Here is a 23,582-nt window from a genome sequence, read left to right as displayed (position 1 = left end):
GAAATGGCCGATCTGCACTAGGAGTAACCAAGCCCTGCCCACACCTGCAAGTTGACTCAAGTATATTGACCTTGCAAGGAGACGGACCTTTTATCTCGGAGGGGTTTCACTTTGGGAGTTTACAGACTACCTACTTAAAAGCGCCAGCTCGCCCAACCAGAGACTGTGACTGCGATGGGGGAAAAATAAGATGCACTCTGAACCACTCACAAGGCCTGTCTGTTGCTGAAGCGGTTTTGCCCGTTTCCCTCCGTTCGGCCACTCAAGATCGTTATACTTGTAGTGCAATCGGCTACCCCGCTTCGATGTCTCTAACAGGGACAGCAAGGAACAGCCAGCGTTATCATCGTTCCATACGCTCGCCTCTCGCGCTCTCGAGACACCGCCAAGTCCGACTTCCGGATCAAGGAGTCCTGCTGGCGTCGCTCGTGCCAGTCCGTGAGTTTGTCTGACAGTCACCCGATTCTTTTCTGCTGCTGGGGCAGTCTTTGCGACGGCAGTTGGACCACTCGATGGCCTTTCTATACTAGGGCCCAGGCTCTTCCAAGTCCCCCCACTGCCGGCTCCACTAGAGGGATGTGCTGTGCTAAGCAGCATGGAGGCCGACTGTCGAAGCGAGCGTAATAAGCAACGAGGCGGGACGGGGATTTATCCATCGTCTGATGGCCGATGAACAGATGGCATTTGCTCCAACTCTAAAAGCGTCTAGATCTGACGTGAAAATCACCCGCTGACGAAAATCGAGAGCGAGAGAAAGCATAACGCAGGGCCCAATCAGGAGACTGCTCGTTTTTAATTTCCGTCTTGTTTCCTTTTGCGCTGCCTTTGGCTTTGGCCTTGGGTTGGCGTGCAGCAACGAGTCAACATGCCGCTGAGGAGAGGAAGAAAAAGCAAGCGTCATCTGGAGACGGTGGGATTGGGCTGGCACCTGGCACTGGCAGGTCCAAGTTTCTGAGCTGGTCTCGCTTCCTTTTTCTTTCATTTTCTTCTCCGCGTTACATTGCTATACCCGCCGCGTCCTTTCTCTTCATCCTTTGACGTCTCTTTTCTGAGTTTCTGTAGAGTATCGGCGACTTGCCTCGTACATCCAGTCATCCTGCTCCTGCATTTTCCCCATCTTTTCTAGACAGACTCGCAGACCACCAACCCAGCCATGAACCTTGATCAGTAAGTTTTTCTTGTCCCTTTTCTCGTTCACCCTACTCAGACAAGAACATCGCGCCCTCATTGCTCCCGCAGCACGTACTATTACAGCCTTTGTATCCTAAGGTGCTGAGAAGGTCAACTTGTGACTGTGCCGAAGCCTGTTGATACTTATTGTTCTGTTTGCCCCTCCTCTTACTCCTCCAACCCTTTCTGTTATTCCTTCCTTCTTTTCCCCGCTCCTGATCGAGGGTCGCCCCTCGAATCTCCGTCTGGCCTCACGTCTGCCGCTGCCAACCATTTACATACATGCATGTAACACCCTCATCACACCCGCCCCTCTGTCTGGTCGCTTTCCCTTCAGCTTGCAGCACTACTTCCACGCTGTGGGATGTGCCCGTGTCATCGTCACTTTTTGGTGTAACAGAAGGCTCGTCTTCAGCGACTTGACAGGCCAATCTCCCCGGACCGTTCTTGAGCGGCAGGCTTGCTAATCTCCTAATCATGTGTATGTACAGATGAGCCGGCGCAACGTGATTGGGAAGCTTGCACATCGTCTAATATGTCGTAAGTTCCATCTTCGTTCTCCACGGGGGTCTAGTGATGCCCAAGCCCCAAAGCCTATTCACTTGTTCTCTGACTCCGTTGGGAGCATATATACATCCGTGGTATATATACATCTGTATACTACTATGTCCCCATATATATATATATATAACCTATATACACACGCACATACTTTTTGAGTCCTCCTCTTTGCTTCTTCATTCTCATTCATTCTCACAAATATTTCACTCTTGGTGTCCCTTTGAATTGCCTGCGGCTGGAGTTTTCTTCTCATTACATGTTGGAAATTCTTTACTAACTCGGTGTTACTCTTCTCTCCTTCGCCCTTCAGGTCAGCTTCAGCTTCTAAGCGAGTCAAAACCTCTGCTTCTCCCACTTCACAACAGCAACTCCTACCCCAGCAACAACAGAAACAACAGCAAATCCAGCCCTTTCAACGCATAACTTCGTACGAGGGCAATCCTATGCCCCCAAATCAGGTTCCCGCGTCGAATCCGCGTAAACGTCGTTCCTCTCCCCCACAGGGCTCATCGGCAACAATGGCCACCACGCCTGGAGATGACCCTGTGGCTGCAGCGCCAGATGCCACCCCAAGGAAAAAGGGAAGAACCAACACTCCGTGGACTGCAGAGGAGGAACAGAGGTTGAAGACGATGCGTGATGCTGGTCGCAGCTGGAGTGAGATCGCCAAAGTTCGTAACACACATGCCTGTTGCAGTTCGTGCTCTACGTGTAGAATTTGATTCACTGATGATGGTTCAGACTTTCCCTAACCGAACTGAGGGTAGTGTGAAGAAGCATTGGTATAAGGTGTGTTTGAACAACTATACAACGGACGGTTAGTTTGTTGACATCCACATAGGACATGCATTATGCAGAGTTTGCAGAAGACGAGGTTAGTTAATGATTCCCGAATATGGTCATTTGCAGACTGGTTCTAATTATTACCAGTCGATAGCCCTCCGAGACGCCATCAAGGAATATGAGGCGAACAAATGGAAATTTATCGGTCAGAAAGTTGGAAAGCCGGCCAAGGTGAGCAACCAAAGCTCGTGTCGGGCATAGCTTGGATGGTCTCAGCGCCTAACTTGTAAATTCCAGGCGTGCGAGCAATACGCAAAGGAGCATTTCAAGGATACTTAGAAATCAAACGACCGCTGACGACGTAACGACCATCGCGATGCTCTTTTGGATCCCCCTGTTCTTTTGAATCTGTAGCGTTGCTTCTCACAACCAGCTTTCCAGTCGCAATTTGCAACGTCTAGGCGAAAATTTCCCGGCATCGTTCCGTCGACTTTACCTGTTCCCTCACTGTTTTCACTTGGCTTTGCTTGACCTGGTCATACCAGGGTTTGGGAATTCTCGGAATATTTGCAGATATTGGCAATCTGGGTCGCTTTAATTAGCACGCATGTTTGATGCTAGGATGGTGGCTCGAGAATTCGTTCGCAAGAGGTAAATAGACTTGAATGCGAAGTAATTCCGATTTCCAGCAGTTCCTAGTTTAGGTGGTAAAGAAGCGTAAAAGAAAGTCCGGTTGAGCGGCGAGATTAATCTTTCATTTCTCGCGGAGCCGTTTCTTTTCTTCCCCACCATTCTCGCCGTCAACGTCAACGTCAACCTCGAGTCCAACCTCGAGTCTGTCCTTCATACCATTATAAGTGCCAGGGCCATCGTGCACTTTACAATCCATCCACCTTGTTGAGGTAAAATCACATTTTCGCGCAATACCCCACACACAACACCCTGGCCCGATGATCATTACTGACTTTCAACGGCCTTCGTTCGCATTTCTAGGTCTCGCGCCTCTTCCCTCCCAGTGTACTACTACCTCCCGTCTTCTCTGGAGTCGCCATGGCCATGATGAAGCCGAGTAGCATGGAGTTGTCCCTCGATCAAGGTATCTAGGTAATCTGCCTGCATGATGACCGGTGTTCGTCAATTGCGTACCATCCGACATTCTAGTCAGTGGCCGCAGTAGTCGTTCTGAGATCATACGGTTGAACTTGATCTGGATAATTCCAGCGAAAGAACTCATGCGCGCGAATATCCCCTTTTCTTGTTCGTGCGCGGATGCTAATCAAACCCATTATAGCATGCCATCGGGAAACTCCACGCCTACGCCCGCGATAGACGGCGCAGCCGTAAAGGAGAATGAAATTCGTTCGACTGCCATATTTGGAGAGGACCAGCTTTGCAATGAGGAGGGATTTAACAATTCCCAAAGAACAGGCGGCTCGTCTGTGCCCCAGCGACTTACCTATTATCTCAAGAAAGTCGAGAACCAACTCGTCGAGTATAGTCTCGAGGCTCGGGGGATAGAACGGGTGCAAGAGCACGAGCGCATCCCAAAATTAACCTGGATCTCGTATCTGCAGGTCTTTTTGCTATGGATGTCAGTCAACCTGGCAGCGAATAATATTACGCTTGGGATGTTAGGCCCGGCTGTGTACGGTCTCAGCTTTCTGGACTCTGCGCTCTGTGCTGTTTTTGGGGCGCTTGTTGGCTCCACGGCATCCTCGTGGATGGCCACCTGGGGCCCTATATCTGGAATCCGGACTATGGTTTGTTTTATGCCCATTTAACAAAAACGAAGTATACTCGGTCTAATGGAGTTCATAGGCTTTTGGGCGTTATTCTATGGGATGGTGGCCTAGCAAACTCATCGTGATACTGAATCTCATTCAGATGATCGGATATTGTCTGATCAATTGTGTGGTTTGCGGGCAGATCCTCTCTGCTGTGTCCCCGAGGGGGAGTTTATCAGTCGCAGTGGGTATGGACATTTGAATCCTTTCCTATCCAACATTCAACAGTGACTGATCAGATAACAGGAATCGTGATCATCGCTGTCATCAGTTGGATTATCGCCACGTTCGGGATCCGAATTTTCCATTACTATGAGCGGTAGGTGCATGCCTCCAGACTTAGTGACGGTGTTCTAATATATGTAGTTTCGCGTTCTTCCCGCAGGTCATCGTAGTGTGCATTTTGTTCGGTGTGTCTGCTTCAAAGTTCGACCTATCTACGCCATCTCAGGGAGACACTCGTACCATAGCTGGTAATCGGTGCGTTTGTATATGCTCTATGTTTTTCAATTTTCCGCCAACTAACGGCACCTTGTCCTTAGACTATCGTTCTTTTCTCTCTGTCTCAGCGCCGCGATCACCTATACCCCACTAGCAGCCGATTTCTTTGTCTACTACCCTGAGCGCACATCCAGAATCAAGCTCTTCTCGCTCTCACTTTCTGGGCTTCTCACATCCTTCACCCTCGCTTTCCTCTGCGGCATTGGCCTCGCATCTGGCATAACCGCACACCCCGAATACGCAACTGCCTACGACAACGGCCAAGGCGCGCTCATAGTCCAAGGTTTCAGCCCCCTCCACACCTTTGGCAACTTTTGCTCCGTGATTGTCGCCCTCGGCCTCATCGCCAACGCTATCGCACCGACCTATTCCGCCGGCGTCGACTTCCAAATCCTAGGCCGGTACGCTGAAAAAGTGCCCCGTGCAATCTGGAACACCTTCGGCGTCATAATCTACACCGTATGCGCCCTCGCGGGCCGCAGCCACCTGGCAGATATCTTCACCAACTTCCTCGCGCTTATGGGCTACTTCGTCGCCATCTGGCTTGCGATTGTCCTCGAGGAACGGTTCATCTTCCGCCGTGGAGGATCCGGAAACGGATATAACTGGGCTGTCTGGGATGAACCGTCCAAACATCCTGTTGGACTTGCGGCGCTGATTGCGTTCTTGGTTGGTTGGGCTGGTGCTATCCTCTGTATGGCGCAGGTTTGGTATATTGGGCCTCTAGCGGGGTTGGTAGGGGAGTATGGTGCTGATGTATGTTCTTTTTTTCCCACCCTGTCTCCAACATATCGACATATTTCCTCTCACGTTTCACATTCATCGTTCCATTAGCTAACAGCCTCTAGATGGGAAACTACGTCGGATTCTCATGGGCTGCTTTGGTTTACCCGCCTCTGCGATATATTGAACGGAGGCGGTTCGGCCGGTAAACACCATCTACCCTGAGCACCCCCAACACGACACCTCATATACAAAAGGAGTGACGATTAGAGCAGTAGGGGTTCGGCCGGTTGGGCGTTCATAACCAACTAGCAACATGATACGTTAAGCAAGAGGCCAAAGAAGAAGACATAAAAAAGCCGCGAGGAAAAGAAAGGAACCTTAAGACCAGGGGTGAACCTTGGAAGCGACTTTGTATAGGAAGGTTAAATTTCAATCATTTAAGGCTCCAGGCAGAGTGCACCTTCCCGGTTTTGATTGCGCTACACCCGGGCTTTACCCGTCGTTGTTCCTGCCGGTTTGGTGTGTATATATATAATTCGTATATATGATAATGGAAACTACGTACGGAATGGTCGCACTTCTCTCCTGTGTTTAGTAAAGTCACCCGATAGGACTGTTCCAGCAGAAACAGGCAGGACCGATAGCACTTGCCTTAATTGAGGCCTATTAACCTAGGCCGCACCTTCCTGTTTTGAGAAGTCGCTTTCCACGCGTACAAGGAAGGAGCCACTCTACACAGGTAGATGGTCGAACCTTCCAAGTTCGGCTGTTTTCTGGAGCGGCACATCACGACCAAAATGACTCAAGCTGTTCTAGAAAAGAAAACTCTACAGGAATAAAAGGAATAACAACATCTTTATTCATCTTCACTATTCTACAAGAGACAAATGCAAGAATTCGGCAACAAAGATAAGAAATACAACCACATCCTTAGTATAGGCACAGACGGGCATATTTTATACTTTGTCATCTAAATCCCCGACCCACCACACCGCATCTTATATCACATTGGGAAGAAGGGGGTAAAAGGAAAATCGAGTGAGGGAATCAACTACCGCGCCATTATCGATCGACACGTCGGACATGAAGGAAGTTCGATTAAAACCGTTTACCGGTACCAGTACTCGGGCTTGACATAGTCGGCGAAAGTCTTGGGCTCCTCGTGGGGAGGGTGGTGACCGTGACCGTGGTCGTCGTGGCCGTGGTCGTCTGGAAATAGATGTTAGTCTTCATTTGTTTCAAAAAATAATTAAGGTGTTAGGTGCAACTCACGAGAGTGAGGGTCGTCAAGGGGACCGACGTAGTTGAGCTTGACGACGTTACCGCACTCGCTGCAGCGCTCGAGAGGACGCTCGCGAGAGACCTGTTATTACCGATTAGCATCCGGCTTTGTGCGTCTTTACTAGAGCAGGTATATATTCATACAGTGAGCCAGTTAACCTGGTGGGAGTCGGCAGGGAAACCAGTGCAACCAGCGTATTGCTCGTCACCGGCACCGTTGACGATGATGGGGTTATCGAGCGTTCCTATCATTCGCACGCCAAGTTAGACTCCTTCCCGTTCACACAACAGACGGATAAACCATGCGTACCCTTTCTGGAAGCATCAAGAGGCCTCATGTCGAAGATGTCAATACCCTGCATCTTTCCGATAAGTTCGAGACGCTCAAGACCGGTAGCCTGCTCAATATCGGTAGGAATGGAACCGGATTTGGCACCAGGGGGAATCAAGTCTTCTTCGGTCTTGATTTCTGTACGAAGAATGAATCCCAATTAGCATTCACAGTTCCTCAATTACGTCAACATCGGTAGGTTGGAAGCCGGAGCAACGCGAGGTGGTGATAGGTAGGTAGGTGGGCGATTGGGAACGAGTTCAACACTCAATCGCAATGGCAATTGCTCGCAATGTTGTATACAGCTCGTATGTGATCGGTTGTGTGTAATTGGTGTTGATATAGCGTCGGATTCGGCAGGAAACTAACCTTCGAAGGGAAGAATCTTGCCCTCCTGCTTGGGCTGCCACTTGTTCTGGTTGGCTAAATCAAAGGTATTCGCGTTAGTTACTGTATACGAGATGATAGTTGCCCTTCCAAATGGCAGCACGGCACCAGCCATGTTCAATCGAGTCGCGAATGGAATATGGCATGATCTCGGTCACCCATGGGGAGTTGAGTATTTTGGGGTTCGGAATCACGTACAGCGGACGATAGAGGAGGAGAATGGGCGGACAGAGAGAGCCCGGACAGGGGCGCGCCTCGAAAGGGCGATAGCTGTGCGTTGGAAGAACATTGTCCTGCGCGAATGGATGCAATGCCAACGGACAAGGCGTGGAGGTCTGGCAGAGAGGGAGTTTGGAGGTTGAGGTGAGTTTGAAGCCGCTTCGGCCCGTGGTCTGACCTGCGGCCACCGCCTTAGTCATCCACGCCCGATGATTGGTCGTAGAGCTGATACGGCTTTCCGGAAAAGCCCGTCTGGCAGATTACTGGATCCGGAACGCCAACCAGGGCTTAGGGCTTTCATATACATACATCATGCCATGCATCTTCACGTGCTATCAATTAGTAGTTATCGTCGGATCATCAGAGGGTTTGATAGAGTACCAGCTCATGACATTTAGGATTCCACAAGGCTAACAGATATCATACAGTAACTTCACGCCAGCCATCCGGTCTAGAGCCATTGCTAGTAAAGAACTTGTGTCCTCCAAGTGCGCCCTTTGTACAACCTGCCAAGAAAAGTAGGTCAAAGGGCAAATAAGTAAAGATGAGCTAAAAAGAACGAAGGAGTGTAAGAAAGTAGTGATTACGAAGGGAAGAAAGGGTAAATGGGTAGAAAAAGGTGGTGGACGGGAATATATGAATTGGTTGTGTCCATATGCGTGTCAATCCGTAAATTTCCATAACATCATCCATAACGCATAACAACTCTAGTTAGAGCTGTGTTGCTCTTTCTCGACAAGCCGCAGGCGTAAAACCATTGCCAACCTTTCCAGCAATTATACGCCAGCGATCGTTTTCGTACTCTTGGATAGCCCGCCGCAGTCGTTGCACCTATCCATGCGTTAGAACAGCCGTCCATATTGAAAGGAAAAAAGGAAAAAAAAGCCAAGAAAATTAGCCACAAGAGAAAAGAAGCAGCATATTTGCTTACCATTTCATCACTCCAAGCCACATCCTTCGCCTTCAGTTTGGTGCAATAACGGACCTGCAACGTGCCGCTTGTTCGACCAGGGAAAAAGTCGGCTATTTGCTTCCAAGTCAAGTTTTTATTTTCTTTTAATTCAACCAATAAAGCATCTTCCTCCGGAGTAAACTTGAGTTTGGGGCCGCGCGGTCGAGGTGCCGGTTCAGGCATCCCCGGTTGACCCACGACACTCGGTGGGCCAGACGGCAGAGGCGATGTCTCTATATTCATACCCTGGCGCTCTGCAGCGCGAATCGAGGTGTGAGGAGGGAGATGGTGGTGGTGGTGATGTTGCGGTAGGCCCATATGGTCTGTTGGCCCGAAGCCGTGGCCTGACATTGGGTGATGGTGCTGTGAGGAATCTCCATGCACGGAGAAGAGCATTTCGGGAGAATGGGTTGCTTCGGAGGGCGCATCTGGTGGAAGGACTGGTAACTGTCTGATTCCATGGTCTGTGTTACCACCCTCTGGCTCGGTTTCGGAATGAGGCCTCTTCTTGCCACGCTGAACGGACGACGCGATGTCAAAGTTGGCAGTGGTGTACTGCACCGGAAGCTGACGGGGTAGCATTTGAGCCTGGTTGAGGACAACTGCTTGCGAGATATCGGGAACTGCGGATTGTGGTGTCGCGGTTGGAAGCACGGTCGCATTCGCATGGTGCTGCTCGAACGCTGCGCCGTGCGAGTTTCCAGATGTGAACGAAGTGTCTGCCTGTTTCGCGTGCTGAATGTGCGGCTGCTGGGAGTGATAGACGAGCGTGCCTTCATGTTCCTCAGGTTTGCAGCTAGCATGTTGAGAGTAGTCAATGGCATAGTCTCGGTACGGATCCGCCAGCGTCGCGGACATACATCGGTGCTGCTAGAGCCTACAAGCCCCGGCAGTCTACCGAGCCGACTGTCGAATGGTTCTAAAAGGACGTGGTAGGCAAATTGCCAAGGGAACACAGTCGGTCGAGCAACAGTGAGCAGTATCAAAATGACAGTCGCGTCGTCCTGGGAAAGCGCTCGCGAGCCCAATATTTAGTCAACGTCTCGTTCTGGCGTCAGGTAGTTGTAATAAAGAGGAGCTGCGGTCGCCATGTACCAGATCACAACCCAGGCACCCCAGACTCGCCTTAGACCGAATCGAGATGGCACTCCCAACTCTACCTCCGCGTCAGAATAAAACAAGATAAGATATCGCAATACCGTAATTGGACCGTCGAGGATATGTGGAACAGGTAGGGCCAAAAAAATTCCAGAGTAGAAAAACGAGAGGCTGGATTCAACTGGAAACCACAAACGCGCAATGCAGCAGTCCCAAAGGAAGTGGGGAGGCGGGAGAGACGAGGGAGAGGGAGAGAGAGATGTGAGAGAAAACGAAGAGCGTATGTAAATACCAGGGCTGGCTTGTGCTCACCGGGGCCGGACGGACTTTGTAAGCTCCAAAAATACTAGGTTACCAACACGCTTTGCACGTATTATTCTTCACCAGCCAAGCGTAGGATACACTCAAACAGAGGTTGGGATTAGACCAGGTCTAAGCGGGAAGGGCTGGGTTTGTTGTTCGGGTCCGAGGAAGGCCAGAGGTTTGAATTGTCCAAACGGCTCGTTAGCCGTAACCCAAATTGCGTCTATAAAGGTTGCAGAAGTGGACTAGGAATCGAACAAGATACGAAAGGGGGCTCGGGATGAATGGTAAGAAATGGAAAGGAAAGCAGGGTCAGGACAGGGTCAGGATATGCCGTGGTGCATGGGGATAAAGTCCCTATGCAGCCCGTTAAATTCTGGACTGCGGTTGACAGCAGCCAAAGACTGGGGAGGAAGGATTCTGGAAAGAGACAAAGTATTCAGGGTAGGTACAGAGTTACAGACAAGGCATATGCAGCGAGTGATACATTGCCAGAAGGTGGGTAAAGAAAGGGAAATAGCCCATTTGGTGGATCTGCACTCTGGTCAAGCTTAGCTTGCAAAGAGGGCCGGGATGGATTCAGTCTCAGAGCACAACGGTCTTGCTCTTGGGATGCTGCGAGGCAATTTGATGGGATTCCTCACTCTCATTTCGCACCCCTCCAACGGGCCGTTCTGGTCCAACGCCAAGGCATGGCAGTCGCAGAAGGAAACAAAAGTGGTGGTCGGAAAAAAGAAAAAGATCGAAAAGGGTAAGAAAAAAAAGGAATTCCGAGGGCAGAAAGAAAGAGTGTGGCATGAAACGCTCAGCACGACAGAGAAGAGTCTCACTGGTAATCGTCCTTCGGTCCTAGGCTAGATTTCTTTGAACGCCATTGGTGATCAACATGAAGCGGGGGGAGATCCAAGCCCAATTCATTCGCACGTCTGGCAGCATTGAAGGTTAGCTTATTGGATACGAACGTGGAAAGAGGCTGGTGGGTTTCGGAGCCAGGGAATCAAACCTGCGGCTGGGCGTGCTTTAACTAGCTAAGGAATCCCATCCCTGTCAGGACATGGACCTGTCGTACGTCGTCGCAGCAACTCCACCGGCCAGAGACGCCAGGAGTGGCTAATCGGAAGCACCTGTCGGCGAGACACCCACGAGGGGAGGTGGGTGATGAGGACTATGCGAGGCTAGGGCGCCGGTTGGAGGGGGTTGTGTCATCCTTTTGCCAGTGAGAGGTTCCATCCTCCCCCATCTTCCCTTGAGTCTTGACTCGAGCAAAACATAGACGGAATAGGCGCGGGATCTCTGGAACAATGACCCAGAAGAGGGTCGCGCATAAACCGCACCTGCGTCGCGACTGATCGAGACGGTTCCGTCGTCCGCACTCTGTAGGGATCAAGAAAGTGAACAGTGAACACTGTTGTATGTGTGTATGTGGCGTCTTCAACTATATCGCGCATAGGATAGGAAGAGCGTGAGACCTCTAACAGGAGCAATGCAACAACCCCCCATCTCTTCCTTTCCCTCTTCATACCTTCGGAGTAAGTCGCCCGACAATTACGATTTCCCCTGACAATTGGCGACAGTGAAACCATGATGCTCCCTACCATCTTCATCTACTTGAGGAAAATTCCGTCTTTCTGCGCGAGAGCCTCTGGTCAATCTTGACCCCATTGTTCTAACTTCCGGTTTCTTGGAAAGAACGAAGATGCTCGCCTGACCCGTAGGCTTTGACTTGCCCCTTCGACGAGGCCCGCGACAACGGTCGGACGGAGCAAACCAAACCCCAAAACCTAGTGTCCGAGCGTGTGTGGGTGGCGGGCGCAGCGAAAGATGGGATGGGTTGCTCCGAGCTCGAGCACCACCCTATCCTTCTTTCATGTCTAGTTTGGTCCAGGATGGGAGGACGGAGCACCGTAACCCAAAGTGTATCACCATGTTGAGATCCAGCAATCCAGCGAGGAGCGAGGCCGGTCGTCCGTCACCGAAGTACGGTGTAAGGAGCGCACTTATCCAGCAGAGCGAGCAGCAATTATCCCGTCCATCCGTGGCCCGTTGTCAGCTTGTAGCCAGCGTGGCTCCGACGGCGATGAGCTGTTGACAACTTGACCGAGTGAGAGACGAGGCTCCTAAAGCGCCCAGGAATGGACCAACCCTGTCGGTATCTTGCAGCTGCAGTCATCAGCAGCCGTCCGTTCATTTTGCTCGATCGCCCGCCTTTTTTCTTTTCCTTCCCTGATCTTTTTCCATTTTCCGATGGAGTTTAAGTTTGTACCCTGAGCTTGAGCTGTGATTATGAGGCAATGGTGAAACGGGGTAATCGCAACCCCCACGCATTTCGTTGGCTGGGCGAATGCAGTAAATGGAATTAACCGAATTGTCAAGGATTGAGACTAGCCTTGCCCATAAAAAGATCCTTGGACGCGGCCAGAACTTGCTGCTGACGGATCGATACGATGAGGGTCAGGGAAGATTCGATGAAGATTGAAAAATGGAGGGTTGTTGTGGAAAGGATTCCAAGTTTGCTGAGCCTGGGAACGCCAGGAAAAGAAACCCACTGTGGACTCCCCCCATCTGAATCTCCTATCCGTATCTAATTATTCCAGATTCCTACTGGGATCGCTGGGGCTTTGGGTGAAACTCGGCCAAAAAATAAATCATGGCTAATGAAACTAGCTACGTAATGTTACTAATGTACACAGACAACCTGGCCGATTTCACTTCCGCGACCTTTTCCTTCGCACGTCCGTAACATAGATCAAGATCATCATAATGAAACAACATGCACGAAAGGGTTTATCACAATTTATTACTGCAGGAAACATGCAGAGTACAAAACCTTATGGTGAACGCAAAGGATAATAAAAACAATCAACGCCCGCCAGCCCACGCGTAACTTAAGCAAAGTTATCAGATCGATCAACCCAGATGTCCTCCAGTTCGGCGAAGTTCTGGAAGTGCAGAGGGCGATGCTGATCGTCGTAGAATCTGAGAGGCGTATCAATTTTGACATACACAGGGCGCTTCTCGACGCTTCCGTACGAGCTTCCCATGAAGCTGTAATTCCACAAGTTGTCCTCGGGAACGAGGAAATATCCACGAATCTTGTCACTGAGCAGCAGCTGGCATTTCTCGCCCAAGTTGGTCGAGAATCCCTGAGGCTGGTCGGACGTGGTATCGCGGTTTTCAGCTCCCCACTTGTAACCCTGTGGGGTGAGCCCCCATGCTGCAAGGGAAACCGAACCCGGTGTGAACGAGACAGTCATCGTCACCGTCTTCTTGTCCCAAGACGAATGAGCATTCATGAGGCGGGAATGTTGAGTTACGTCCTGCGCCGTCATGTAAGGCGGCTCATTACCGGAGATAGTGTGGATGACACCGAGGGGCTCCAAGCCATTGAGATAATCGTGCTGCGGCAATTGCTGCGGCAGTTGAACTTCGCGGGTATTACCGACCTGTGGGATCATGACAATCGTTCGAACTTCCTTCACCTGGTCATTATCCGGTGGCGAGCTACCGTAGAGGTATCCGGCCACCTGCACCCGAAGATCCGCAATCATGATGAATCGCTTGAGAACGTTCTTGGGCATGATGTACGTGTAACCCTCCTCGCGGATATCATCTGAAGAGACGTAGATATTGTTGGCCCGAGTGCGGAGGTTGGACGTCGCGATCGCACGGGTACGCCACTCGGTCTTCGACGCGAACGACTGTTGTTCATACTGAGACGTTGTAGTAACAATAATGTCTTCACCACGGACGTTCTGTGTCTTTGTGGTAACAGCTGTAAGCTGCTTCGCCTCCTCCTGCTGCTTCTCAATCTCCGCAGCTTGTTGTCGCTGCAACGATGGCGCACTGATTTCCATACCAAGAATGATATCTCGGACTTCACTGCTTGTCAAACTCTGAACATTGACGTTGTTCTTCTTGCCGTAGTCGTTCAAAATCAAGTCACGCAGCTGCACTTCGACCTTCATCCAGTCCTCATCGGAAAGGGACGGCCAGATGTGATGCTCTAGGGTAATGACACTCTTATCGGGCCGCAGAATGATCTTCGCCTTGTCAATGTTAACGTGAAGAGCACGCAAGATCAAAATCAGTCTTGAGAAGGCAGTGTATGGCGAGATGGTCTTGAGCCATTCATCGTAGAGGTTGAACAGGACCATCTGAGGCTCCGTTGCGCGCAAGATCATATCTGCGAGTTTCTCAACCTTCATAGCAGCCTGGAAAGGCAGCTGAAGCTCGGAAGCACGGATAGAGATGTTAGGGAAATCAAGGAGATGAACTTCGAGAGGGTCAAGTAGACCCTTACGGGTAACAATGAGCTGCTTGGGCTGTTCTTCGACAGGCAAGGAACGAATAAGCGCGGCGACTTCTTCTGCTGTCTTCCACTTGGCAAGCTGACCGAGACGCTTCTGTCCTGCCCAGACACTGGTGTGGATAATTTTCAAGAACAGTTGTCCGGTTCTAGGATTGAAAATGAAGATGGCACCGTTGATAGGCTTGGTAGTAAGGTTACCTTCGAAGGTTTTGTGGATGGTAACACGGTAGACGTTGGTATCATCGATAAACAGCTGGATCTGCGGACTGAATAGCTCGGAGTAGTTTTGCGAGTTGAGGAACTCCTGGTTGCTTTCAGAGGCGTAGAGTTGGAGACCCTTCCGGATACGTTCCCTCAACACGTAGAGGGCGGGATTGGCCTTCATGACCTTCGCCATCGCCTGCTGAACAAGAGTCTTCAGGCCAGGGAAGTACTGTCCGTACGCAGAGTACAGATTGTACGCAAGATCAACTGCAATCATCAAACCTGTCGCAGATGGATAGATACTCATACTGTCGGTGGTGTAGTCAAGGTACTTAGCACGAACGTATCGTTCGATGTCGTGAGAGTCGTAATCACCATATCGGAGTTGCACATCGAGCCAAAATTTGTTTGTCGTCGTCGGCTCGTATACGTCCTTCGTATCGAAGAGAATGGAGGGGCGGGTGACGTTCCACTTGTTGGTGGCGAAGAGCAAAATATCCGCACATGAACTGTTCATTTTGTAGGATTTACGTGGGTGGATAGTTTCCTTCTGAACCGCTTCGATGCCGAGTTGCTCAAGTTCCTGATCAAAGACCTGACACAAATCCATGACTACAGACTCGTGAATCTTCTGCCACAAGTGAGCACGGAAGATCTGGATCAAAGAGATCTTCAGCGTAGGGATCTTTCCGTGCAAGAAGATACCAGTGAGATCCAGTTGCACCTGGAAACCGACATAGACATTGGCACGGTTGATGGTTGGGGACCACCAAAGGGTGAACCGACGGTTCGGAATCTGATTCAAACCAGACCGCTGGGCGTTTGTGAGCTTCTTGAATTTCATTGACCTATAGAGAAGGTTAGTTTGATCATGGTCGAGGTAAACAAGAAGTGGTTAATTAGGGTTAGGTTAAGGTTTGTTAGCGTGAGCGGGACGGCGAGATTCGGCGAGTGGTATTGGGGTCAAACCATGGTCGATTATCGTCGACTTTCGACCATGGAGCGTGCAAAAAAGACTGGGGAAAGGAAAAAGGGTTACAAACTCTTCGAAACCGCTCGCTTTTTCCCAGAATAGACCCTCCCAGGATGGAAAGGCCGTTGCCTTGAACAAAGTGTGCTCTAAAATGGTCTCGACACCACCCAGAGCTTGTATGACGTCGGTACGGTAAGCGTTCAGATTCCAAAGCTTTCCATCGTGCCTTTGGCTAGTCCACCAGAAAGGATTGCTCTTCATGAGCTGATACTGCTTGAATTCAGCACGAAGACGGAATCCCTTGTCGAAACTGAGTGTGCTGCGATCCTTCTGGAACAGCGTGTTGATACGGGGCAGACCGCGGTCCCAGCTGTCTTCGAGATCCTCCAGGGTTAAGCGACGGTTTTGCTGCTGGGCTTCCATACGTTTTTGGGAGTACTCCATCCATACTCGTTGTGAATCAATGAATTCTGCTTCCCAGGGTATGATGTACCTGAAGATATTCGGAATTAAGGTTTCCTCGTCATGTGACATACCGGCACGGAAGTGGGTGATGCCGGTATCGGTCTGCTTCGACCACCGCTTGTCGCTGGCCGGGATGAGAATGTGAGAGCCTGAAATCATACCAAGACCTCCAAGTTCCTTGGGTGTGTAGAAGACAGCCGGAGGGAAACGGGACGGCATCTTGGAGTTCAGACCGATCTTGACACGAGTCTGGATCTTGGTCTCGCACTTGACAATTGTGTCTAGGAGGTTCACTGTAGATACTGCAGCTTCACGGTAGTAGGTGAAAAGCGCAATCAGGGCAGTGTTCCACTTGTTTGCGATCTTGGTGAAGGTCGTCGAACCGGAGGACATAAGGATCTGTCGAATCCGGTTGTTGAACTTTTGAATATCCTCCTCAGTGACCTGGAGGAAGGCGTGTGCTGTGCGTTCTTTCGTCGAGTTGTCCACCAACGACCAAACGCTGTCCTTCACCGAGAACTCTTCATTGAGGTTGCGAGACTTGGGAAGGATCCGAACCTCGAAGCCGGACATCGAGAACAGAAGGTTGGGGTTATCCTTGCTGTAGACACTGGAGAATGTGTCATCCCAGTCAATCGTGGTGATTGATCGAGGGAGACGGTTCTTCAGATCCCAGAAGACGGCACGACCCAGGTTAACATCGTGACGCATCAAGCGCATACGGCAGTCTCGAGGCCAGCACTTTTTGTTCTTGTAGCCAATAACGTTCTCAAAGTTCGGATCCGGGTTTTCCGTTAAGAAGCGTTGAATCAGATCGCGCGACTCGTCTGCATTGAATCGGAAGAAGACCCAAATTTTGTCGACGTAGCGGGTATACAGTCGGATCGGGTGTCGTGTTTCGGTTGCACGGTCCCTGAACTGTAAAAAGTCATTGGGGCTTTGAGGAGGGCCAGCCATTTCACTGGCTCTTTGCAGGCCAAGAAGCAGCAAATCAATCATCAACCCGTAGAATTGGAAAACGAAGCCGGAGAACTGGAGACCACGAATCAAACCATAGCTGTTGGTGTGATTCATGTCCTTGTAGCTCAGCTGGACGTTGTTCTTAGAGGTGATATAGTCGGCCAAGTTGTGGTCCATAACCAGACGAAGAAGTCGGTTCAGTAGCGTCAGATCAATCTTCTCGTAGACTTTAGACAGTTCTGTCTCGATCATCACGTTTGTCTCACCATCAGCAGTTTCCCAAACATTAGACAGATTGTTAATTCCCTGAGCCCACTTGTAGGTCAACAAGGGAGGGACTTCAGAATCAGACGGCTTGATCCAAGCGGGGAACAGGTGACGCTGTTCAGCCTGGTACCAGAGATACTGGTCCAAATAGGCATCCGTAATCTTCTCAATGGGCTCGACATCATAAACCGGGTTGATGTTGTTGTAGTTGTCGTTCATGTCAATTCCAACTTCCTTGAACGCGCGCTGTGTAAGAAGGAAACGCTTAATCCTTGCCAATGTCGTTCCAGGAGAATCGTACGCCTGTTCGATAAGGGCCAATTCCTCACGCTGACTCTGGTTCAACCGTCCCTTGACAGAGTAGGACTCGCGCAAACGCTCCAAAGCAAGAATCAAAATCTTCGTGTCGTGCTTGTATGAAACACTGGGGAATGGAATTGGCGAGAACTTGCGGGACTCTAGCCAGTGCACCATTGTAGTGTAAATAGCCACAGCCTCCTCAGATGACACGTAGGGGCCGTCCTTAAGATAGTTGTGCTGCCGCTCTTGCTCGGATTTGAGCCATAGACGAGTCAGTCGACCCAAGTTTTTCTTAGCGACAGTCTTGTCTACCGTCGCGCCACGTCTAATTCTCTCACGGTTGTAGTGCGCTACCGAAATCCACCAATCTGCCTTGCTCTTGACATACCGCAAGATGATGTTCTCGATGGGGGCAGGAAGGCCAGGAACCTTCCAAGGGATGTTACTCTTCCAGCATCTCCATGCTTCCGAAAGATGTTGCAGAACGGTGTTCACCTTATTCTGTTTGATACCTTCGGGCATCATGTCCATCAAATCAGCCATAACAGACGCACGGAGTTCAAGATCGAAATGAGACTCCACACGTTGCTTGGTGACTGTCTTGGCCACTCCCTTGCTGTGACGGCCCTCGAACTGACGAGAGAGCAAGTTTCCGAGCCATCTTTCAAGGAGAGGAATGATACCACGCATGAAGAAGAGCCAGACACGCCAAGCTGGGGCCCAGAAACCGCAGCCGGGGCCCTTACCGACAGGCCCAGAGTTGAAACGGTAGTAGATGAGATGCTTCAAGTCTTTGCAAGATCGGATCTGGTGCATCAACTTGTACTTGTAACGGTACATACCAGTCAGCTGTCCCACATGGTTGAAGGCATAGAGGATACCATCGGCCAGTTGGAAGGCATCGATGTTACCCAGACGGTATTGAACCTGGGCGTCGACGATCAGCTTCGTGAGACGGAGAATTTCACGCATCAGGTGGAAGGCGTTTCCAAAACGAGACTTCTTTCGCTCCTTGGTTGTCAAGGTCTTGACAGGCTTCAAGTTGAAGTTGTAATCCAAGTGCAGGTAGGTCAAATTCTTGCGGTGGATCAAGAGATTCAGCATGTTGAAACCTTGACGGCAGACCTGCAGACCAGCTTCAACCCAGTCGATTGTTGTCTGCTGGAAGAACTTGGTCGACTTAAGAGTCTTTAGCAGATCCTGTTTGCTTTGAGCCTTGGGCTTATTTTGGTGTAACTCGTTAAGCACGTATGTCTTGAGAAGCTTCTGGTATGACACGCGGACTTTGACGGGCTGACCCTGAGGGCAGTGCTCCAAGTACCACTGCTTGACCAGTGGAACATCCTGCGCGCGAACCATTTTTCCGGATCGCTTGTTGAACGGATGGGGGGCCCACCACAAGGCGATAGCAGACGCGGTCTCAGGCGTGTAGAGGTCTTCCTCCGCGAAGAATGGCTCAGCCTCCTCGGGAAGCTCAAAGTCATCCTCATTTTCTCCAGGTCCAAATATCTCATCCTCGTGGCTAATTGAAATGTTTTTGGGCGCGACGGAGCGGGAAGAGATCGGGTTGATGACAGGGTCGAAGTAGAAAGCAGGAAGGTTGGGATCGTCGGTCCGGACATATACAACTTGCGGGTGGGAGTACCAAGAGAGTCTGACGCTTCTTGGAAGTGTATTATACAGGAAAGGATAAGCGACTCGGTATTCTGTTCGGATTGGCGCGCGGAAGATGATACGGTCGATCGCGTTGAACTCGCTAAAGTCCTCGTCATTGGGATCAATATCCTTGTACAAAGGCTCGAAGCGAGGACCGCCGGGAATAGCAACGTTCAGCGCCTTCGCGGTGAAGAAGCTGTTCAAATCAAACATATGAAAGTAGTTTTGGTCGACCACGTCACTCAGAAGCTGGTGACTTAATCGATAAAGGGTGGCCATCTGTGGAAGATCCAAGTTCCACTTCCTATAGCTCGGCCCATTCACATGGGGTGTATCAAGAAGTGGTCGGTGATCGTAGAGCCATTCGTAGACGGGCCCATCTTCAGACTCATCAAGTTCCATCTGAATCGGCTCCAGTGGCTCAACATCCTCGATATTCTCCGACCACGACAGCGGAGGTTCCTCATCATCAAACGGAGGGAAGCGCATACGCTTGAAGTGTCTCCGATCGCTCTTCTCTCTTCGCATACACACCCACATCGTCGCCCACTGGGCATGGAACACGGGCTCAATGACTCTCGGCGTCTCATTAACAAGAGTAAGACACCCGTTGACGTGGTACAAAACCTTCACCTCTCTCGTAGACTCCCAGGGCATAGGCATGTTCTCTAGTAGTTTCAGCACAGCATGAGGCATAAACTTGAGCGCGCCGAGATAGCTGCGCTTGTCGTTGGTAAATTTTTTCTGAGACACGTCGCCAATGTCTCTCACAATCTTGCGGAGATGCTCCGGGGGCATATCGGCCTTCTGTGATTCAACAAACCCACCCTTTCTCTTCTCTCCGAATCGATTCCGTTGTGTCCGCAGCCATTCCGTTTTCTTCTGCGCAAATTTCGCGACGGTCGGGTCGGCGTGCGGCTGGTAGCCTGGGGGTGGCGGCGCCAAAGGCATTGAAGGCGGCGCTGACGCACCCCATCCTGGAGGAGGGGGAGGAGGCAGCGAGGCCATCGCGATTGACGTTGATGGGGGAGTAGGACTAGGTTGTCTCTGAGGTTGACGTGCGGCCGCGTCAAGACTCAAGCTGAGAAAAAGATCCTGCCGACCGGATTCATCAGTCAGGATATTGGGAGGGGATAATAAAAGATATGGTAAATCGCGTCGGAAAGTATATGCAAGACGATTAAGAAAGAAATCAAACTCCAGGACAGTCCCCTTCCCACGACAACGATGGAAGACGATTCTTTCTTCACGCCAGGCTCCTTTCTCGCGATGCAAGCTCGAAAAGAGGTGGCGGCTCTAACTCTTGGCACGCTAGTCCATAGGCGGACTTAGCGCGCTCTCGCCAAAAAGGCGCTAGCGCGGCCTCTGAGGGCTCCGAGAAACCCACACAAATCCAGACGATTGCAAGAATTCTACGAGGTTCACGACGACAACCGACGACGACGCCAATATCTTGACCACCCCTGCTGAGGTTCAAGCACAGTCAAAATGCCTAACAACAGACTGCAATACGTGAGTTTTTAAGCCGTTCTTCAATTTTACTGTCGACTTATAACGAAGCGAAAATGAATACTGATTGACCTTTTTTCTTTTCAGCGCCGCCGGAACCCGTACGTTTTGAATCTCCCCTCCCAACGCTTTGTCGTGCCCAGTGGTATCCGTCTCTATGATACAATGATGCGAGTTTTTGGATTGTGATCGGATTGGATATGATGTGGCTTTTCTTTGGGATTTCGCACGAACAGAATATTGATGGAATTTCGCACACAGGTACAACACACGGTCCAACCGCGTTCGCATCGTCAAGACCCCCGGCGGCGAGCTGCGATACCAGCACATCAAGAAGCAGGGTACCGCTCCCAAGTGCGGTGACTGTGGCATCAAGCTCCCCGGTGTGAGTACCCGAGTCCCCCGAATTTTCGTTCGCTGGAATGTTCGCTTCACGAGCGGGAGGAGGAGAAGAAGGAGCGTCGAGAGGATGGCTTCGACAATAACAAAATAAAGCTATCTGGAACAATGAGACTGACGGACACTTTTTTCCTTTCTTCAGGTCCCCGCCCTCCGTCCCCGCGAGTACGCCCAGATCTCGCGCCCCAAGAAGAACGTCAGCCGTGCCTACGGTGGTTCCCGCTGCGCTGGCTGCGTCAAGGACCGCATTGTCCGTGCTTTCCTGATTGAGGAGCAGAAGATCGTCAAGAAGGTTCTCAAGGAGTCTCAGGAGAAGGCCGGCAAGCGCTAAAGGGTTGCATATCAAAGCTCGGTGTTTTGTGTTTAGTGGAAAGCAATCAATCATGGAAAAATAAAATTTGACTGGGTATGGTTCTTTTTGTGAACACTAGCGCGGCTAGTAATGTCGTAGCTATTCGATGAATACACTTTTCATGACAGTCTTCCAAGTATCATCATCTTGTCCGAAACAAAACTACTTTGAGACCGAGCAGGCAGGGTTCAATGCGTGCATTCCCAAGCCCATGGTTTTTACTTTTTAGCCCCTGGTTCCAAGTCCCCGGTAATCATGCTTATCTGGAGTTTCACGCAGAGTAGATCAAACTCAACCACAATTTGTCCCAGTCCCATGGAGTGATATCCATGACCATCTTCCTTTGAGTGTTATACAGCAGTGATCTCTTACACTTCGACCCTGATCCCAGTCCCAGCCCCCGTCTCATGGTACGCCATTCTCAAAGCCCGAGGCCCTGTCATCAAATTGGACAAGGATGGTGCGCAAGACGCCCCCCACCCCCCCTAGTACCTAGTAGTCGTGCAGCCTAGAAAGCACAACAGTCGACAACTCTCGCTTCTCAAGCCTCTACAGATACACGTCATGTAGGCACAAAATCCCTTACCCCTCGCCCTTATCAGCCCCATTGGAAATCCAATCCGCAGGGCCAAATCCGCCTCCAAACGCTGCATCGTCACAAACGAAACGAACCTCCCTGGGACCTAAACGCACCAGAAGGGGCACTTGTGTGGGCCGAAGAAAGAATAGTCAACGAACCGACTAGCCTAACAATCATGTACCTACATCGCACCGGGGCTACTCAGCCAAAGTACGAGGCAGCCCGGCGTTTCTAAGCGTATGGTGATCGGGGAGAAGGAATTGTTCGATCGATGCGAGTCTTGAACGATGTGGAGCTGGATGGATATCCATAACTAAGCAAATATTACGGATAGTGTGAACCGAGTACTGAGAACTCAGGTTGCTGGCCGGTGCCTTGATCGCCCAAGAAGTACAAAGTACGAAGTTAGATCAGATTCTAGATCAAAACACCAGGTTACAGAGGAGTGCTTCGCGTGATTTGAGTTTCTGGGTAGTGCAGTGCACCAATTCGGATCTGGGTTCTGAGTGTGTTCTCGGCATCGAAGGAGGCTGCTGGTAGAATCTGCAGGAAAGAGGATAAAGTCATCTAGTATGCATACCATAAATGACGCCTCAAGGCCAGGTTTGGAGAGGGTGGAAGGGAAGGCTGGTCAGTCGGAAGTACCACTCAGCTCCACACGTTCGTTCGTTCACACGAGATGCCTAGTGGGGAGAGGCATCGGATGAACCTATCCTTAGAAATTGATGATCGTTCTGCTCGTCGCCGTATCAGGCAAGTAGATAGCGAGGTTTCTCGCCTTCGGGCGTTCGCAGCCTCCAACTCTAAAAGTCTTGTTGCTCGTCGCGCAGGTCGCTAGAAAGAGCCCCGCTTGGATCTTTGGGTGAGTAAGTAGCCGAGCTGTATAAGCATTGTGGTGGGGATCGGGGCGCCGATTTGTTCATTTCCGATACAGGTATATTCTGATTTGGGTTCCTATGCTTCTATTCGCCAGCTCGAGGGTTTACTGGGACTCAATGACAGGAAATGATGGGTGGCATTAATGGATAAGTGGGTAGAAACAAGAGTGTACGCTCTAAGTAGTTTGGATTGAAGGTGAAGAGGTGGGTGGGAGCTCAGTTGCTCCGCCCGAGAAAGGAAGGCGCGGTTGACGCCCGCCTCGCGGGGACACATTTTGACGCACGTCACACTCGGTCCTTCATTGTTTACTGAGCACACCTATGTAAGATCTGTGGGTAGCCTATTGAGCGGTGAGTTGTGGTACATTTTCTTCCTTCCCATAGCATTCATGGATAGAGACTGATGTCTAAAGGTACCGCAGGCAACGAATATGCTTCAGGCAAACAGGGCGCTAACAAATTTCACTCAGACAGTCGCAGCAGACCATCCAATGTCAAGCCAGCATGGTGGTATGGATCTGAGATAAGGCAACATCGATGGGGTTGTCGATGGGATTGAAATGACAGTTAATGCCATGCACGTCGGGCCCAAGTCACACTGGAGCGCACAAAAAGCAACAGAAGAAACCAACGG

At 50.6% G+C, this 23,582-nt stretch overlaps 6 protein-coding genes across 6 annotated transcripts; 3 read left to right on the top strand and 3 right to left on the bottom strand.

Moving 5' to 3' along the window:
• Positions 1-1,153: 1,153 nt before the first annotated feature.
• On the top strand, positions 1,154-2,853 carry APUU_70728A (SANT/Myb-like DNA-binding domain-containing protein; the record flags this gene model as incomplete). The annotated part of the gene is made up of 6 exons (XM_041695632.1): positions 1,154-1,167; positions 2,042-2,402; positions 2,473-2,520; positions 2,573-2,605; positions 2,662-2,745; positions 2,812-2,853. 6 exons carry the CDS (start codon positions 1,154-1,156, stop codon positions 2,851-2,853), a joined length of 582 nt encoding a protein of 193 aa, XP_041561344.1.
• An 893-nt stretch (positions 2,854-3,746) lies between these two features.
• On the top strand, positions 3,747-5,731 carry APUU_70727A (purine-cytosine permease family protein; the record flags this gene model as incomplete). The annotated part of the gene is made up of 6 exons (XM_041695631.1): positions 3,747-4,274; positions 4,333-4,486; positions 4,545-4,617; positions 4,665-4,778; positions 4,841-5,555; positions 5,648-5,731. The coding sequence occupies 6 exons, from the start codon at positions 3,747-3,749 to the stop codon at positions 5,729-5,731; spliced, it is 1,668 nt and encodes a 555-aa protein (XP_041561343.1).
• Positions 5,732-6,633: 902 nt separating this feature from the next.
• cox5b (cytochrome c oxidase subunit IV) lies at positions 6,634-7,813 on the bottom strand (the record flags this gene model as incomplete). Its single annotated transcript, XM_041695630.1, has 6 exons — positions 6,634-6,734; positions 6,798-6,888; positions 6,951-7,051; positions 7,117-7,275; positions 7,507-7,560; positions 7,723-7,813. 6 exons carry the CDS (start codon positions 7,811-7,813, stop codon positions 6,634-6,636), a joined length of 597 nt encoding a protein of 198 aa, XP_041561342.1.
• Positions 7,814-8,454: 641 nt separating this feature from the next.
• On the bottom strand, positions 8,455-9,553 carry APUU_70725S (SANT/Myb-like DNA-binding domain-containing protein; the record flags this gene model as incomplete). The annotated part of the gene is made up of 2 exons (XM_041695629.1): positions 8,455-8,574; positions 8,675-9,553. 2 exons carry the CDS (start codon positions 9,551-9,553, stop codon positions 8,455-8,457), a joined length of 999 nt encoding a protein of 332 aa, XP_041561341.1.
• Positions 9,554-12,981: 3,428 nt separating this feature from the next.
• prp8 (U4/U6-U5 snRNP complex subunit PRP8) lies at positions 12,982-20,238 on the bottom strand (the record flags this gene model as incomplete). Its single annotated transcript, XM_041695628.1, has 2 exons — positions 12,982-15,457; positions 15,653-20,238. 2 exons carry the CDS (start codon positions 20,236-20,238, stop codon positions 12,982-12,984), a joined length of 7,062 nt encoding a protein of 2,353 aa, XP_041561340.1.
• Positions 20,239-20,718: 480 nt separating this feature from the next.
• On the top strand, positions 20,719-21,469 carry RPL34 (60S ribosomal protein eL34; the record flags this gene model as incomplete). The annotated part of the gene is made up of 4 exons (XM_041695627.1): positions 20,719-20,742; positions 20,827-20,840; positions 21,001-21,124; positions 21,281-21,469. 4 exons carry the CDS (start codon positions 20,719-20,721, stop codon positions 21,467-21,469), a joined length of 351 nt encoding a protein of 116 aa, XP_041561339.1.
• Between the last annotated feature and the right edge of the window lie 2,113 nt (positions 21,470-23,582).

Source organism: Aspergillus puulaauensis, chromosome 7, assembly GCF_016861865.1.
Source record: "Aspergillus puulaauensis MK2 DNA, chromosome 7, nearly complete sequence".
NCBI classification, from domain to species: domain Eukaryota; kingdom Fungi; phylum Ascomycota; class Eurotiomycetes; order Eurotiales; family Aspergillaceae; genus Aspergillus; species Aspergillus puulaauensis.
The sequence above is the reverse complement of the archived record's forward strand: the minus strand, read 5'-3'. Positions and strand labels throughout refer to the sequence as shown.